This window comes from Ochotona curzoniae, unplaced genomic scaffold, assembly GCF_017591425.1.
Source record: "Ochotona curzoniae isolate NIBS_2020 unplaced genomic scaffold, NIBS_Ocur_1.0 contig_3190, whole genome shotgun sequence".
Lineage (NCBI taxonomy): Eukaryota > Metazoa > Chordata > Mammalia > Lagomorpha > Ochotonidae > Ochotona > Ochotona curzoniae.
In genome coordinates, this window is record NW_024465751.1 from 17,879,647 (window position 1) to 17,899,160 (window position 19,514).

A 19,514-nucleotide genomic window follows, 5' to 3' on the forward strand; every position below is an offset into this window, starting at 1 on the left:
TTGCTTTTGCTGTCTTTATATGAGAACTCACTACAAAAATATCCATTTTACTCAATTGAATTGAATAACATTGAGCATTTGTTTTAATTTACAAAATTATTACTCATCTGAAATAAATATGAATTTAGCAGAGCAATAAATATTTTTCAGTAACTTCAAAGATCATATACATGTATATGTATGTGTGTGTATGTATATGCACATACATATACATTATGTATGTAAAGCATATTTTTATACTTAAAAAAATTTAGGGCCAGTATTGTGACACAGTAGGCTAAGCCTTCTCCTTCGAAACTGGTATCCCATAAAAGCACCAGTTTCAGCTGACCCACTTTCTATCAAGCTTCATGTTAAGATGTGTGACAGGGCAGTTCGGCACCTGCTTGGGCCCCTAACACCTGCATGGAGACCTGCACTGGACTCCTGGTTCTCCTGGCTTTCACTGTCTGCCTGATGTAGCCTTGGCTATAAAAAAAATCATTCTGTCTCTCTCTCCCTAGCTCTCTTGCTCTTGTCCCTCTCTCTCATATCATCTTCCATCTTGATGGCTTTGCCATTTAAATAATTAAAAAAAAATTAAAAAGGACATCTGCTTTCCTTAGAAGCTTGCAGAGACAAGTGAAAAATTAACCCTCTACATATTAGAGCATTTACAACTGCCTGCACAACTTTTTTGATGTCACACGTCTTATATGAAAACAACAGTGCACACAGAAAGCAAATATCCGACCAATATGCACTCACATTTTATTTTCAAATGACATGACTTTTGGCCACTTTATCAGTACAGTATCTACAAATAGTCATCAACCTAAATTTCTCAAAACATGGAATGCTAACCTATCAACAAAAAATTGATCTATTAATGTGGCCATGAGAAAAATGCACCATTGATTCTTTCTGATGTTATGTCACTTATGAGAGTGAAATATGTTCAGAAAAGCATTGAAGGCTACAGGAGCACAGATTGATAAACTTGTAAATAGTATCATCGTGTAAAAACTTAAATTGCTAAACAAATACATGGAAATAACATTTTTTTTATGTGTGTTTGAACTAAGCTGAAGACAGTATCTAGTTCCTGGAAGACAATAAGAGTTTTGTACAATTGGAGAAACACGTTCTCAGATAAGACAATTTTAGTTACTTTTGCAATGAATCAATGAATGTTATGCTGACAAAAATCCAAAGCCAAAAATTATTAACCTGATACTGTACAGCATTTCATGATGAATGGGAAACTATGTTTTTTTTTTTAATCATGGACAATCAGATTTAATAGCTGCAAAAATGTGGACACATGATGAATGATGCTAATGATTTCCACAATAGCAGAAGAGGGAATTATGTTGTAACTGCAGTTCTTTGCCTCCAGTAATGAATAGCTTTGGCAACTGGTTCAAGATTATAATTTTCTGTCCTCACTAGTCATAGATATATTTTATAGATATATTCTGTCTCCTTCCAAGTTCTTTTATTCTTCTAAATTATTGATATTATTTCTAGGTGGTTATCTTTCCAAAGCTTATATATTGATCCAACAAAAATTAATGTTAAGCTCCATGGCTGGAAGTACTTAACATGGATAACATTTTTAAACACTGTATTTTATTTTTATTCTGCAGACCAAAGTCTTTTTGTGAGAATGCGTAGTCCAGTGTTATAGAATATCATATTTGCACATTTGAGCTAAAATTCTCAAGTAACATTTGTAGCAGAGAAATACATAGGGAAAAATAATTAAATTCAAGAAACAATATAGTAATCATTCCCTCATTGACTAAAAATTAGCCCGGAAGAAACATCAATTATGTTCTCAAAGTAAATATTTGCAACAATTGTAATTAATCACTTAAAAAGATGAGAAAATAATTTCGATTAGATAGCTGCACATATGCATAGTTCGTAATTAAAAATTTAAGACAAAATAAATCTTAATATCTTAAATACTACTATATTTTTAGTTTGCAATCACCTATATTTATTATTATGAATTATATTATTCTATTGCAATGCAGAATAATATTCTCTTTACCTAGTGTTGATGTCTCTTTTAGCTAGAATTCTCCATAAAAAGCAGATTAAATAAATTATTTCTGCTACTCCATCTATCTAACTATTGTAAACAACCCTATCTAACTGAAGAGATTTACTTATTCCCAGGAAGTGACTCATTCAGCTTTGCAGAGGACAAGTCCTAAATCTTTAGAGCCGAAACTGTATTAGAAACTGAGGTAGGAGTTGATCATGTAGCTTTGAGTGAGATTTTTCTTTTGCTTTCTGGAATCTTAGTTTTGGAGTTTTTAAAGACTTTCCAAGTAGGCCCACTCTAGTTGAGAATCATCTTTTGTTAAAATCAACTAGTTGTGACTGTGAATCACTTCTGTAACATACTTTCATAACTAGATTAGCTTTTGATAGCACAAATGGAAACTATTGAAGTCAACATCACAACATGAAGCATCACAATTCGGTGCATGATGGTAGCAGCAAATTATAAAACAGGTTTGCATATGTGGAATCTACAAATGTGGGCCATTAGAGTGTGGGGTCATCAGATCTTTGCAAAAAGTGTTTTTGATCTTTGATCTTTGTTGTAATAACAATAATAGAGAAAGTTGATTTAATCATCACAACTAAGCATTATAGAATCTGTTCAGAGAATAAAATACATGACTATCTTCCAATATTTAAGAAAACTTTCTTTAAGCAAGAAAACCGTTTGGGGAATTTTTATATGTATAATGTGTTACACAGTGTTCTCATTTCTAATTTTTGGAGATGTAAAGTAACACACAAGCTAAAATACTGAATGACTCTTTTTCTAGTATAAGGAATCATGTCTAGGTTGCTTTCTAAAATAAGGTTATTCTAGACATTCCTCTAGTTATAAAAATATGGACAATCTTGGGAATGATGCAGTAGTTTGGTGGCTAAAGTTCTCAGATTGCACACTTCTGGATCCCATATGGGCACCAGTTCTAATCCCGGCAGCTCCTCTTCCCATTCATCTCCCTCCTTGTGGCCTGGGAAAGCAGTCAAGGATGGCCCAAAGCCTTGGGACCCTGCACCCACATGGGAGACCTGGTGGGGGACCCAGGCTCCTGCCTTTGGCTCAGCATAGCTCTTGCCGTCGTTGCCACTTGGAGAATGAATCATTGGACCAAAAATCTTGCTCTCTGTCTCACTTCCTCTCTGTATTTCTGACTTTCCAATAAAAAATTTAAAAAACAAACAAACAAATCTTTGAAAAAAAAAAAAAAGGAAGACTCTCCAAACAATGAAGTTTAAGTTATTTTGCCTGTCTACCATTTTTAATTTGATACATTTTATAAAAATTAGAGACTACATTAAATCAAAGCCAAAATAGTTTCAACCGAAGTAGAAATTTGTAATAAAAATGTCAGTTTGACTTTTCAGAGGTTAAAGGAAAAGAGCTTAAAGTGATTTAAACGAGAATAAAAGGACAATGAAATTTAGAAGGCCTGAGGGACTGCAGCAAAGATTCGTTTTTCTCAGAGGTGGGGTAGCAAGATGATGAATTATTCAGTCGGCAGTTCACTTGCAGTGTGCTTGTTGCCATCTGGTTCCCTTTTAAACTTATCATTATTTAACAACACATCCTAAAATGTTTGGAAGCCTAACTCGGAGACATAATGTGTCCTTTTTATTGCCTAATTAGATTTGTTTTATTGTTTTTTATGGGATTTAACTTGAGAATGTATTATTTTATTGTACAAATCTTTTCTTGCATGAAGTCATACTTTAATCTTAGAAAACTTTTACAAATGTATTTTTCTAGAGTAAGAGAAGTTAATCTTTATTTTTCATAATGTGCAAAACATGCCTATTGATAAATGTTTGATTTGATTTGAAAAGTTGTTTGAAAAGGTGAATTCAACTTTGTTGTTTCTATTAGCTGAATGTGGAGGTCGTTTTAAAGGAGAATCGTCGGGAAGAATCTTATCCCCTGGTTATCCTTTTCCGTATGACAATAATCTACGTTGTATGTGGATGATTGAAGTAGATCCAGGAAATATTGTCAGGTAAAATGGATTTAATTCTCTTGAAATCATTATGGTATCTGAATTTCCTGCTCACTTTCCATGTATAATGATAATCAATAACAGGATTTTATGATAATATTAACCTTGAAAAGGTTTAAAACATTTAAACTAATATTCATTCGCATGCCTTGTTTTATGGACTGCAGCAGTAACTCACATAACCACCGTAAGGAAACTTGCTATAAGTGTAACACAAGAGTTTGGAATCTTTCTCTGCCTATTGTAGTGGACTCCACTCCCTCACTTCTTAATGAGCAAACATCTTGAATCTGTAATTTAATAGATATAAAGTTATGCCTATTATGTGCAGATCACTAATCATAAGTTTAGTCTCAATATTTGGAAGAATAAGACTAACAGAATCAACACCATTTCCTTTCTCTGTGAGCCTTACATAACTTCAGAAGCAACACTAGTTGCTTTCCTGCTGAGTGTAGCCATGTGACTCACAGTTGTTTATGTTGTTGCCTCTTAGATGAGCATAGAGCAGTTTCCTCCTGCATCAACCCCAGTGGGGCTTCCATGCTATTATACACTCTTCGTTTCATTATTGCTTTTAAGAATTCAACTGGAAATGAATTACTAAAAAAAGAAATAGTCATTGACATACAGCTTACTTTGTGTGTTATCATCCCAAATAATGAGTTTAAATTTGAGAATTTGTGTTTTCTAAAAATGGAGTTTCAGCCTGGCTTGTAGGTAGTGCACTCTCATAAATTGCCCTGTGTTTGCACTGCGAAGTTCAGAACTCGAAACAGGTGAGGCTGGATATGTCCCAAATTTGTTTGTTTTAGTATCTGTTATGCATGGTTTCATTTCAATGCTACAATTATTAATACTGAAAATATTAAACCCAGCAGGATTCTGCGATTGTTAAAAAATTAAGCTAAAATGTTTCATATTAAGTTGCACCCAAATTTAAAATTCTGACAATTCATACATCAAGTATAAAGGTGGTATAATTGAGTATTGATAAATTTGGATTTAGAATTAGATATTTATTAGATGTTGACTTTATATGGATTAACAATAAAATAGGACAGATTTAACATGAAAGAGTGGTAGAAATCTAAATAGTCCAGTCAGATAACTTTTTATCTTGTGTTATCTAATGTATCTAAGCGCATTTGTAACATTGGTAAAATTAAATAAAATTGTTACTGATTCAATACATGATTATAACAATCAGAGAAGATATATGTAATGTATTTTGTCCACTTCATGGCTCCTAAAATATTCTCTATGAATATCATCTGGATCAGCCACAGTTAAAATTCATGTACACTACAAAATGTAATTGTAATGATGGTGCATTTGTGTATTTATTCATACTCTAAAGAAGTAAACTATACTGAAAAATTCATGAAGTTTTATTGTGTAACGCTAGTATATTTTATCTTAAAATAGCCAGAAACATTTATTTAAAAAATCCATGAATATTTCCTATTTTATTTATTTAAAATTGAATCCTCATTTGGAAAGTTAAACAGATACGTGTCTTTTCTGCAGCCTCCAATTTCTTGCTTTTGATACGGAAGCATCACATGATATATTGCGTGTTTGGGATGGTCCGCCAGAAAATGAGATGCTCTTAAAGGAAATCAGCGGATCCCTTATCCCTGAGGGGATCCACAGCACCCTCAATGTGGTAACAATCCAGTTCGACACGGACTTTTACATCAGCAAATCTGGATTTGCAATTCAGTTTTCAAGTAAGTCAATAGCATTATTTATTTCTGTTAAGTAATATTTAAATAGTTCTGATTACTATTCAAAACTTTATCTTAAAATTTTAGTGACTTAAATATTTTGATTTGGGGTTTTATTGCTCTGAATTCAAGATAAATATAGTTGGGGAACAAAGTAATTAAAGATGAATATCAATTGTTGCACCCTTTCTCCATTGATTATAAAAATTTTCCATAAAAATAATATTAAAGAAAACTTGATAGTGAAGTGTTATCCCTTGAATATTTATTCTGGTTGAGTATTGCTTATCCTAAATCTTTGGAACTAATGTGTATTGATTATTTCCAGAATATGATCCATCAAAACTTACAAATAGCTTAAAAGCAATTATATACAATATTTTTAGTGAACCTAGATCTTGACTGCAAGATGAGATCTGATGGAATTTTGTTTTTTGAATCATTTGGCTATTTATGATGCGTGTCTTTAATAAGCTATACCCTAAAACTAGTATTTTTAAATGTCGAATTTTTGTAGTTATGTAAAGACTTGCTCTTTAAAAATCTTACATATTTTATTAATCTGTTTGTTCTAGTGAAGATCACAGTTATATATCCACAGACATCTTTGACGAAATATTTTGGGCTGTGTTATTTAAACCTCTCTTCTAGCAATGAAATACTATTCATTTTAAGAAACGCCAATGTTCTTGGCTTGTTTTTGCTTCTGTTTGGTGTTTTTTCCTTTGTTTGTTTATTTGTTTTTTTCATGGTACCATAAGTGATTAAGTGTGCATTGTTCTGTAAAGGGAATTTTGATTTAGTGGCTGGAGAAAATGTAAATGCTTTCGTTTCTCAATGAAAAAAAAAGAAAAACTTGGTGTGTCTTCAAAGCATCGTATTGACAGAAATCTATCCAGACCTCCTAGATCACGTAGCGTGAAAATCATCATTCTGGCATGCCTGAATTCAAGTCCTGCTTCCTTACAAATCGCCAATGTTAGGCATATTTTACCTCATTACCTGAGGCCAAGTTATCTGATAAAAGAATAATAATACTCATCTTAAAGAAAGACTCTTATTATAAACCATTATGTACATAATGTTTGGCATTGACTGTGTAGTAGGAGTCTAGCAAATCATTATTTTTAGGTGGATGAATGTAAAGCTGAAATGCTTTATCAATAGTAAAATAGTCAAAATGTGGGTCTGTGAAATCATTGGCAGCAAGCTGGTATCATTTTAGATATATGGTCATTCAATGCATAAACAAATGGCTTAACGGAGCTTTTCTCCTTGAAACATGTTGTTCGACTTCACTGACACAAATTTGGGTCTTTTTATGGTGTTAGTAGTGGCATATAGAAAATGAATAGTTTTCCAGTATGTACATTAAGCTCAGGTGAGATATAAGTGCAAACAGTAAAGTCAGTGTCCCTGAATTTGCACTTAAAACATATCTTTTGATACAAAGGAAAAAAATAAGATTGTCATTAAATTAGAAAACCTTAGTAACTTTTAATTATGAAACATCTACCAATTAAAATTGTTTTTCATATTTTTATATTTTGTTTCTACTCTTTTGTCTTTTTTTCTGAAGAAGAATTTGTTAGTTTGGCAATAATTGTTTCTTTTGCGTTAAATTGGTACTGCGTTGCTTTGGTTAAGTATGGTTATTGTGACTAGACATGTTTACAATCGAAATGTTAACCATTACTGCTTGTGAATGCAACATATTTCACATTCATACAAACAGGTTGCCTTACATGCATTTTTGTGGATTTTTACTGTAAATTTGTCTGAAATAGACAATTCATTTTTATTTATATTTGTAGAATGTAGTATGAATTATGAAAATAATTTAATTCATAATAGTTTTAATATATTTTCCTCACAATATCATTTAAGATAAAATAGAAATTTGTACTACCCAGTATATTTATTGAAATAAATTTTAGTGGGGGAGAATATTTTATGGTTAGCACCAATAAATGAAAATAAGCCTCTTGGTTAGATTTATTTGTGCATATATGTAAAACATATATTTGCTTAACATATGAATGTTTGAATTTCAAATTGGAGAATACTCTTTTCAGGAATGAAATCTTAGTGCTAATAGCTACGCTAACTGCTTTATGTTTTTTATCCTATTTAATCTGTGTGAGGTATGGTATGTATCCTTGTTTCCCATATAATTCCATTGAGTTTCAGTTCACAAAGTCAGTTAATTTGCTCAAGATGGTACTACTAGCAGGTGGTTGGATCTGTGATTCAAATTCACATGTAACTGAGGGGTGATTATATCATGATTTGTGGATAGTATTCTTAGCAGCTGTTTCTATGCTGTCATTATTCTAAAGAGATGAATGAATATTCAGGAGGAAATAGCTTTCTGTTATTAATAGTGGTAATGAAATTCTGCATATTAATTAGTTTGGCTTCCTGACTGTGCTATCAAGCACAAAATCAAAGATCCCAGTATCAAAAGGCATATGAGAGAGATAGATACAGATACAGATATAGACAGATACAGATATAGACAGATACAGATATAGATAGATATAGATATAATAGATATATGCAGATATAGATATATGAGAAGGAATGAGGAGGAAAAAAGGAAGGATGGAGTGCATGCTGCCCATTTGAAAGGGACAATTTTGCCTTGAGACCTAGACATTTTTCCCATTTTCCTTTGTAAGACAAAAGGCCAATTTTATTTTTTAATTCAATTTCATTTTTTGAAAGAGTCATCCATTTATTTGAAAGGTACAGTTACAGAGAAAGAAAGAGATCAATCTTCCATCCACTGGCGCACTGTGCAAATGAGGGCAGAAGTGTGCTGGTCCAAAACCAGGAGCCAGGAGTTTCTTCTTGGTGCCGATATTTTCCCAGGCACATTATTAGGGAGTTGAACTGCAAGTGAAGCAACCATGAATCAAACCAGTGCCAATGTGGGAAGCTTTATATAAAGTCATTTTTTAAAAATGTTATCTAATTTTCAAAGTAAACAAGCAATATTTGAAAGAACATAAATGTACTTCAGTCCCATATTACTAAAGTGAGTAACATTTGACTTACAATTCAGCTTGCCAGATAATATATGTATAAATTCCTCTTCCTTAGATGAGTATATATCATCATATTCATTCATTCATTCTAGGAGAATACATTAATGTCATATAATAGTAATATTTATCTCTTGGAGCCTGTGCCGTAGCATAGTAGGCTAAACATCTGCCCATGGCACCAACATCTAAATGGGTTCTGTTTGTGTTCTGCCTGCTCCACTTCTGACCCAGTCCCCTGCTTATGGCCTAGGGAAGCAGTGGAAAATGGCTCAAGTACTTGGGTCCCTGCACCTTTAGGAGACCCAGAGGAAGCTCCTGACTTTAGCTCAACCAACTCCAGCCATTGTGGACATTGAGGGATGAAAGATCTCTCTCTCTCTCTCTCAATCTCTCTCTGTAACTTTATCCTTCAAATAAAAATAAAATATTTAACAAAATAATATTTATCTCAGATGAATTCCCCAATACACCTTTTCTTTTTTCAAGGATATAATAATTTATTGACAAACACACACAAGCACACACAATCTCCTGTTTTCTGCAACGCAAACTTTCACTTTCTATATTATAGCTGCTATTTTATGATTCAGTTCTGTTCAGCCTTCCAAAGTCAGTGAGAAGATTCTTCATTAAACTTTTCTGACCATGAAGTTTTGCACTAGTTAAAAATCTTATTTTTTTTCTGTCCTTAATAAAGATTAGAATAATTGGTTTATTCATTTTCCTGGTGGTGTTTTAATTATGTGGCATATGGTCTCACAGATATTTCATAAATGTGTTTATCTCCATAAATGTCTTTATGGAGCTATCTTGTTTATGGTAATCATTTAATAATACATAAAAAACTGAGATTTCTTTGGAGGAAAAATGGAAGCTACTGAGAATTAAGAATTAAGCTGAGAAATAATCAGAAACCAGAACAGTCCTTGAAAATAGGAATGTCTTATCATTTAATGTTTTTTCACTTTTCCACATACTTTATTTGTTACATACATACAATTTTTAAATATAGACTGTAAAACTCCATTAGCACAAGTCTACTATTGTAAGGAGTGCACACCAGCAGGAAGGATTCTTAGACTTTTTCTCTATGAGTTTTTCTGTCAGTTTTGCTAGTTAGTGGTAAATAGGGGACCGGCCATTTTACAGACCTGTCTGAAGCTTCTGGCTGTATTCACATGGCTCCTTTGAAGCAGCCCTGCTCGTCTCACAATTGGTCAGATCTGAGCTTGACCCTACAGGCAGTGAGATCCACAGCCCGTCTGGACTCTGCTTCTGAACGGCTTTTGGGAAGTTTGCTTTCTGAATGGGTACTGCACTTCACGGGTTTGTTTGAATTGCCTATGCAGATCTATGCTTGATAAAGTGCATTCTTCTTTTAAAAAATAAGCAAGAGGAATAATCTTTACTCTTTAACCAAGGTACTGAAAAAATGAGCTTTTTGGTCTCTCAGCAGATATTCCCAAATTGATCCTATCACTACAAATTTTAATGTTTTATTTACAGACATTTATAGGGTTATGGTTGGAGGGGACCTTATGAAATTAAAGGTGCAGCTTCTCTTGAAACAGAACTATCAGCTCTACAAATTCATACATAAGAATACACACTTAGTTTACAATGCATAAACATGTGGATATTTATACAGACTGACAACATTTCCCCCAAAACCCCATTTTAAAGTACTTTTCAATCTAAACTTTAATTGTACATCTAAAACAGGAAGCTGCCTCCTGCTATTAAGATTTGGTTTTAGTTCATTCAGATGACTTCTGTAGATTCGCTCCCGGCAGGACATCGGTCCCAGCTTGGAGAGAAGAACCCAGCTAACAGGTGCTCTGGATACAACTGGCAGTAAGAATTCTAAGAGAACAAAAGGTGTGTCATCTGGATACATGAACGGTGGACAGTTTTAAACAATGATCTTGGAGAAAATCTGAAGGTCCAAAGGGAAGAAGTTCAGAAAAAGACTAAGCTTGGTTTCTATTCAAATGCTGATGCCACTGAAAAAGAGATGTGTGTGCCATCAACACATGCCACGCCAGCCAGTCTCCCAAGTTTTTGCCCAATTTACTCATGTTTAAAAGTCCAGAGCTTTTGTCTGGGGAGACACACAAGTGGGCAGAGCTTATGGCTAGTATCTTACTGGTATAAAATACAACTTCCAAATTCTTAAAACACAAATTTGTTTAGTGATACAACCCATCATTTGTCTTGAGATTCTTCCTCCTTCTGAAAAGGAATTTAGAAGGGGAAGAAGCAAGCCACTTAATTTAAAAAACTTATCTGTTTTTATTTGATTTGAAAGACAAAAAGAGGAAAAAAGAGGCAGAGGCTTACAAGATAGATGTCTAACCACTGACAGAAATTCTTTATTCCCACACAACCAGGACTCAGTTAAGAAAGAAGTCAGGAGGTAAGAATTAAATCCATGCTCCCTTGTGATTAGCTATTACCTGTTTTCCCAAGGGCATGCAATTGTAGGAATCTGGGAAAGATGTTGCAGAGGCAGAACCAGGAATCGAGTCAGGCAAGTTCATGAGCTGAGCCAAAAGCCTTCCTCATTGTCATTTTATTATCAAATTTTCATAGGAGTTCCCCTTTTGCATCTCAATTCCCATTCCTCTTATTTACTAAATAGAAAGTCAGAACTATCAGTTAAAAAAATATTATAATAGTAGCAAAAGCGTCTTGAACAAATTGCAAGAGATTTCTGTTTTTCTGGACTTTATGAAAAGTGAATTTAACTGAAATGTAGGTCACATATTAACACTATAATCTTCTTCAAGGCATTATTAGTGCCCTTGTGACTTCTGTTTCATGATCTTCCCAGTCCTTGTAAAGTCTGTCACTTTGTCTCCTAGTGTTCGATTCTGCAAGGCACTTGGCTTAATCAGAGCCACTTAAGTCTGACATCCTCATCTCCTGTTGTCCTGCAAGCTGTCCTTGCTGCTCAGCTGCCAGCCTCTGTATCCTCTGCTTAAATGTGTAATCTGCCTGACTCGTTCCACTTCAGTTCCACAGGGAAGACATCTTTGGGTATCATGCTGTCATTTGTCCACAGCATAGTTGATTTTGACAGAGCACTTTCTCTCCTCTTCACTCTTTGACCTCTCTGTTAAGAATCTGCCCCTGCTGGGTAATACAAAATAGGAAGAACTACAGCTTATACTGTTGACAATTCTGAAGGAAATGAATCTATCACTAGAGATTGAAAAAAGTCCCCTGTTTTAAATAAATGCCATGTTTTCCCTGCCTTTGTTCGTATTCTCTTCGCACTGCTCTAACAGAGGTGCCAATCCGTTCCCCTCTCCCTCCCCAGCCAAACTTTTCTCCACATTAATCTTTGTGAAATACAAATCACGTATCACTCCCTGGTTTAACATTATTTAATTGCCATGCAGTCTAAACTCAGAATTATGCAATTAATGTCAAGTTTGCACAATTTACACCCAAAACTGCCTGCTGGACTAGGTTGTTGTTATTCATTTACTCCCTCATGGGAAATATGTATTTTTAAAAATGAAATGCATTGATTTCAAAACTTTATTGAATCAAAATAAACTTAAGTATTTATTCCACTTTTCTATGAGATTTTTTTATTAATTAATTCATTTTGTTATTTTATAATGCTATTCCATAGGCTCTGGGATTTTCACTGATTTCCCCCATATTTTCACATAAGTGTATCCTGACAATGTAGGTATGGACAATGGCAGAGTCGAGCATCCTGTTGCTGAGATAATATTTAATAGTTTCACTGGGAATCCATCTTTGATTTGGAAGCGGAGATGAATACTGCATTGTAACTTTACAACCTGATATGATTGTTTCTATTACATAGTTACTATACATTCCCATAAATGAAAAACCACAAAACAAAATCAACAACAGAAAGGGTAATAGAAAATTTACAACCTGAAGTTAAATAACATGCTATTGAATGACCAATGTGTCACTTAGGCTATGAAAAGAAAATCAAAAACATTCTTAAAAAAAGTAACTCTACTGTATGACTTATGTGTCAATGGAGAAATAAAAAAAATATTTTTGAAGAGATGAAAATAAATAAAAACAAAAAATGTCAAAACTTATGAGCCGTAGCAAAAGCAGTATTGAAAGGCACATTTATAACATCAGGTGCTTACAATAAATTGAAATATCTCAAGCAAATTACTTAATTATCTAATAATGCATTCCGAAGATTTAAAAAAAGGAAAAAAATGAACCGGAAGCAAGAAATCATAAAAAACACTGTCAAAATAATAGAATGAAAACTAAAAATACTACAAATTACAGAAAGGAAAAGTCACTTTTTTCAAAGCTTTATTTATTTTTTATTGGAAAGTCAAATTTACAGAGAGGAGAGATAGAAAGATCTTCCATTTAGTAACTTACTTCTCAAGTGGCAAAAATGGCCAGAACCGAACTCATCCGAAGCCAAGAGCTTCTTCTTGGGTCTTCCACATGGGTGCAGGCTCCCAAGACATCGGGCTGTCCTCAGCTACTTTGATAGGGAAGAAGAACATTAAAAAAAAAAATATGCAAAACAAACTTTTAGCCAGACTTGCAAGGAAAACACGGGAGAAAAAACAAGTAAAAATAGAGATGAAAAAGAAAACATCATAAAAAGCTAGTAAGATGATCCTTCTTGCTGGATGAATCATTTGATCACTCTGTAGGGCGTCCTTCTTCATCTCTTTTAATGTTTGTTTTGTTTTGTTTTTCACTTCAAAGTCTATATTATCTAATATTAGAATGGCCACACCAGCTCACTTTTCCTTTCCATTAGCCTGGAATATCATTTACACCCTTTCATTTTTGGTTTCTGCATATCTTTGCTGGTGAGATGTATCTCTTGTAGTCAATAGATAGATTTTTTTTTTTTTTTGTAATCCAGACTGTTAATCTCTGATGTTTGATTGTTAAGTTTAATCAATTAACATTCAGGGTTAATAGGAATAGGTAGTAATTTGGTCCTGTCATTTTAGCAATTTTTTTTAAGTCTTTTTCATTTGTTGCTGGGACATTGTCCACATTTAGCTATGGTTTGATAGGTGCTATTCCTTTTCTCTGCCAATAGAATATCTTTAAGTGTCATTTGTAGGGTAAGTCTGGAAGGGGCAAGTTCTTTGAGCTTTTCTTCACTGTGGAAGAATTTCTTTCATGTTCAAACACAAAGGGAAGATTTACTGGATAAGTTATTCTGGGCTGACAATGTTTTCCTTCTAGAATCTGGAATAGATCACTCCATTCTCTTGCGCCCTGTAGAGTTTGCTCTGAGAACTCAGCAATGAGTTTCATTGGGGTTCCTCTATATATTAATTGATAATTTAAAGATTTTTTCCCTGTGTTCAACTGAAAAAAGCTTAATTATCATGTGTCATGGCGAAGATCCCTTTTGGTCAACCTGTTAGGAGTTCTGTTTTGTTTACCAATTATTTCTCCATATTAGGGAAAGTTCAATTTATTATTTCGTTGAATACATTTTTAAAGACTTATTTATTTTTTATTGCAAAGTCAAATATACAGAAAGAAGGAGAAGAAGATCTTCCATCTGATGACTCACTTCCCAAACTTTGGTAAAGGCCAGAGCTGAGCCAATCAAAAGTTAGAAGCCAGAACCTTCTTTCTGGGTTTTCCATATGGGTGCTGGGTCCCAAGGCTTTGGGCCATCCTCGACTGCTTTCCCAGGCCACAAGCAGGAAGCTGGATGAGAAGCGTGATTACTGGAACACAAACCAGCACCCATAAGGAATCCTGGAGGGTGCAAGGCGAGAACTTTAGCCACTAGGCTACCATGCCGGACCCTACATTTAGCCTGTCAATATTGTCCCTTAAATCTTTAATACTTAGCTTGACTAAGTTCTACTTACAGCTTTTTGATTGTTTTCTCATTGTTGAAGAAAATGTCTTGCAATTCTGACATTCTTTCTTCTGCCTCATGTATTCTATTGCTGGAGCTCTGCACAGTTTTGTTTTTTTTTTCCATTTGCTCTACTGTATTTTTAATTTGCTCCATTGTATCCTTCATTTCTAATAATTCAGCTTGATTTTACATTGGTGCTATTATTTCCTATGTGACATATTCCTTAAATTCACTGAACTTCTCTCTATTGTTAAGAAGCTTTACAATAAGTTTTAAAAAATTATTTATCCACTATTTCTGCAGTGTAATCCTCAGTTAACTCTGAGGTTGATAAATGCTTTTGCTTATTTTGGGGGGGCATCAGTAATATTCACTTTATCTCCATCTCTTATTTTGCTATTGATCATTGCTATTCTGGTCAGCAGAGTCTTGTCTGTAGGGCCAGTTTCTAATCTGTATTACCTAGTGATCTACAGGTCAGTTGTACTGATTGTGTTCAATACCCCTTCTTCATTTGCATTCACTTGTGCCATTCCCCACAGTGAATTTCAGCCCCTGGCTCTTGTTTTAGGTTTCCACCATGCTCTCTATATCCCTAGCTCCTGGCTTACCACTTTCTACTCCTTATGATCCTATGCTATGGCCACACCATTTCCTGCACAGCCTTTCTCCCACTCTGGATTTGAGCAGTGCACGGGATTAGGAAGAGACTAGCTGTCTTAAATCACTGAGTTGTTAGTGGTGCTGGTCTTGTCAGAACCTGCTGGCTGTTAAAGCTGAAGGCACCTAGGTGGAACCTGTAGGATAACAAGTTGCTACTATTTTTCCTCTGGGATAGTGCAATGCATTGAGTCAGAAATGAGCTGACTGCTTTCTTAGCGCATTCCCAGCTCACTGTTGTCCTCCAGCCCCACAGGCTTTTCCTCAGTACACGAAATTGTGCCTGATGTGTCACTGGTGTAGATATGAGCTGTGAAATACACCCTGTTCCTATACTTGCCTGCTTGGGCTCTGCCACTCTGCTAATGGTTGAATCAAGAAAATCAATAGAGTGGGCAGTACTATGCCTGAGTTTACTTCTTGAACTCCTGATGAATTCCATTTTCCATTTGTTTGTTGATGGAACGGTAATCACCAACTGTTGACTGCTACTGGGGTATCTGGTCACTGAAACAGCATTCCACTGTCTCTACTGCTTCCCTGTATCCATGGGTACCCCAATGTCCCTCTGCCAACAGCCTGTCTTCTCCTATTCTCCCAAGATTATGGTCTCTGCTTCACCCTGGTTCATGATTCTCCTATTTTAATGTGTCCTTACCCTGTTCTGCCATCTTGTTTCTCCCAAATTTCCTATGATTTTTTTTTCCAGTTTCCCTCAAATATACAATTGTCTGTGCTGTCTGGAAAAGAAAGTATTCTTTTACCTTGCTTATTTAGTAAACTGTCTTCTATGTGGATGAATCAACTCACCGCCAAAAATCTTCAAATTTTTAATGATTGGTCAAGGTCCAGATCTGTTTACATTTGTTCTGTCAGTTGACTTCTGGGCAAAATTGCTCTTGTCAAATTTGTACTACTTTGGTACTATGCACTTACTTATGTTACTAGAACCCTGCATATGTCTCTGCTTACTCAAGAGATTCCTGATTATCCTGGTATCCCAGCTGGTTAGGCCTTTGGCTTGTGTTTTCAAGAAAGTGTCATTGATAATTTAGTTAAAATTAGCCATAGCACACTTATTACATCAGCTGTGTATTGAACCTTACTTGATAGTGTTAAATATACCATTGCAGGGCTCAGAGTAATTGTAAAATGCATGGTAAAGTGCACTGCTCATTAGTCTTGCACATGCCAGGATCCCGTATGAGTGCCAGTTCATATCCTGGCTGCCCCACTTCCCTTCCAGCTTCCTGTTTATGGCTTGGGAAAGCAGTTGAGATTGGCCCAAAGCCTTGGGAACATGCACCCACAAGGAAAACGAGGAAGAAGCTTCTGGCTCCTGGATTTGACTTGGCTCAGTGCCATCCTTTACACACGCTTGTGGAGTGAATCACCAGATGAAAGATCTTCCTCTCTGTCTTTCTTCCCCTCTGTATATTTGAGTTTCCAATAAAAATAAATGAATAAATATTTTAAAAAAATCTTTAAAAGCTGACAGACAAATTCTGGTAGCCAGTTTGTATCCCTCAACCTTTTCCAGATGTTAGATAATTCCCACACTCCCCTCAAAGAGACCCGGCCAGGCTTTTGCAGATAAACAAAATATTCACAGAAATGAACTCCTAAACCATTTGAATTCTGTATTGTGGTGTAAGAAACATTTGATATTGTTGTCTGTCAGCTGTTTCCTTTTCATTTCTTCTAACATCCAGTTCTGCTACATCCTGATGTGTTTGAAAGATATTGTGATACTGTCAGATCATGCCAGTGACAGGAAATTAGTGGGAAATACAGATGCTTGAAGCATATGCATAAGTGTGCTAAGTTACTTCATGAAAGACCCACAAATGATGCTCTTGTCATGAACATATTTTACAGTGTTAAACTTAGTTGTTTAGCAGAGAGATATAAAGATATAAAAAAATAGCAACAGAGACAGGGAAACCCAGCATGAAAATGGGAGTGTTCTCATTCACTGTCTCACTCCCAAGAAGCTCAGAACAGGGTATCCTGCTGGAGCAGCTCAGTTCAAGCACCCTACTGTTTTGCAGGAACACAAGTATTGGAGGCACCAACTACTGCTCTCTAGGGTGTGAATTACTTAAAAGCTGAAATTGGGATTGGATCTGGGGTTTGAACCTGGTTCTCCAGTAATGAGACACTCACAAACACATCTTACACACACACACACACACACACACACACACACACACACACACTTGGAAAAGTGACACAGACATTTTAGAGGGAAAAGTAAAATGGTTTATTTTTTGTACAATCAGAAATTGGAATTAAATGAGACTTAATTTTTCTATATAATGCGTTAACGTTCTGTAAGCTATTGAAGAGGGATATTTATGTACTAGAATATGCAGAATAATTCAGTGATGATTTTGATAATGCATTAACTATATATTATCATTTGAAGGCATCTGTTATGTAAAATATAAGGGGACTTTTTCTAAAAGATAACTGTGTTTTAATTTATATAATTTTAAAATCATACATAATAATAATTTCTACAGACTTTTTATAGGTCCCTCCTGTATGTTGATCGTGGCTCTTCATAGGCGTGTTCTTTTTAAATTACATTTTAGTGTGATGAGAGTAATTGATTCTGTGTTTGTTTTCTAAACAATTCCTATTGAATTAATTGTTCTTGATAATAAGTATAGTGCAAGCTGAAAATATCTAAAGCTTATACATTTTGCTGAACTAAAAGTTATGCCTATAGATGAGTAACTTTCATTTTTATTTTCCTTGGCTCCTTCACAAAAACCACTCTGCTCTAATTTTGTGAATTTTATTGTTGTAGATAGGTCACATAGTTTCTGTTATGCAGTATGTGTCTTGCTGTGACTGACTTGTTTCATTTGAATAGTGTCCTTAGGTTTGATTCACATTGAAACAATTTAAGAAAGTTTTCTAAAAGTTAAAGCACAACAAATATTCTATTATATGCACACACTACATTTTCTCCTTTGGAATGTGGACTCTAAGATGTTTTTGTGCATTATGAATACCATTATAGTGAGTATGAGGGTATTAGTATCCTAATGAAATCCTGATTTCAATTATTTTGTATAAATATTCAGAAGTGACATTGCTCCATCATACAGTACCTCTACCTTTACCCTCCATATCGTTTTACATTCCAAAGACTATGTTCAAAAGTTGGATTTCTCTACCTTTGTTACTTACACTTTTTTATTGAATGCCTTCCAATTAGTTATAAAATAATATCTCATGTGACATTTCATACCTTTGATGATTTGTAATATTAATGATCCACTCATATACTTCTTGACCAATAGTGGGCATTCCTTCAAGAAATATTTGCTCCAGTACTTATGCATTTTTGAATCAGTTTATCTTGTTATTGAGTTATAAGAGTTTTTGGTATTTCTTGATGCTAAGTCCTTATCAAATATATATTTTCTTCCAATGCATAGACTTTTATTTTAGTTCTTAATTATTTTCTTGTCCTCTGCAAAATATTTGAGGTTCTATTCAGTTTTGTTTGTTTTTGCTTTAGTCGCATATGATCTTAACGTCATATATAATAGTTCAAATTCCACTATTCATGCATATGTTAAAGATAATATGCTTTCTGGGCCCAGCACCGTGGCACAGTGGTTAAGGTCCTCGCCTTGCACGCCCAGGATCCCATATGGGCGCCGATTCTATCACGGCTGCCGGCTTCCTTCATGCCCTGCCTGTGGCCTGGAAAGCTAGTCGAGGACAAGCCAAAGGCATTTTGGGACTGCTCCCGCGTGGGAGACCACGGAGAGGGCTAAGGCTTCGATGGGACTTATGTATCGGCCCGTTGCGGCTCACTTGGGGAATGAATCATGGGACGGAAGATCTTCCTCTCTGTCTCTGCTCTCTGTATTTCCGCCTTTCCAATAAAAAAATAATAAAAATAAATATTTAAAAACTAAAAAAGATAATATGCTTTCCTTAGTGTGTTTCTAATATCCTTGTAGAAGATAAGTTGAAACATGCATTCGCTTCTGGTCTCCCAGTTCATTATCTGTGTGCGTAGGTGTATGTATACGTGGCATCTTGCTGATGTCACTTGTACTCATTTAAGTGGAATTGCTTTCCAAATAAAAATTGCCACTGATATTCAGTTCACCATTGAAATCATGAAATA

At 34.8% G+C, this 19,514-nt stretch overlaps 1 protein-coding gene across 3 annotated transcripts in view; it reads left to right on the forward strand.

Annotated features, from left to right (window-relative positions):
• The window catches only part of CSMD3 (CUB and Sushi multiple domains 3), an 873,364-nt gene that overhangs the window by 622,658 nt on the left and 231,192 nt on the right, over positions 1 to 19,514 (forward strand). For all 3 annotated transcript variants that reach the window (XM_040979396.1, XM_040979397.1, XM_040979398.1), the window contains 2 exons: positions 3,923 to 4,049; positions 5,580 to 5,782. In XM_040979396.1, the coding sequence (XP_040835330.1) occupies positions 3,923 to 4,049; positions 5,580 to 5,782 (330 nt within the window). The remainder of the gene's footprint in view (positions 1 to 3,922; positions 4,050 to 5,579; positions 5,783 to 19,514) is intronic.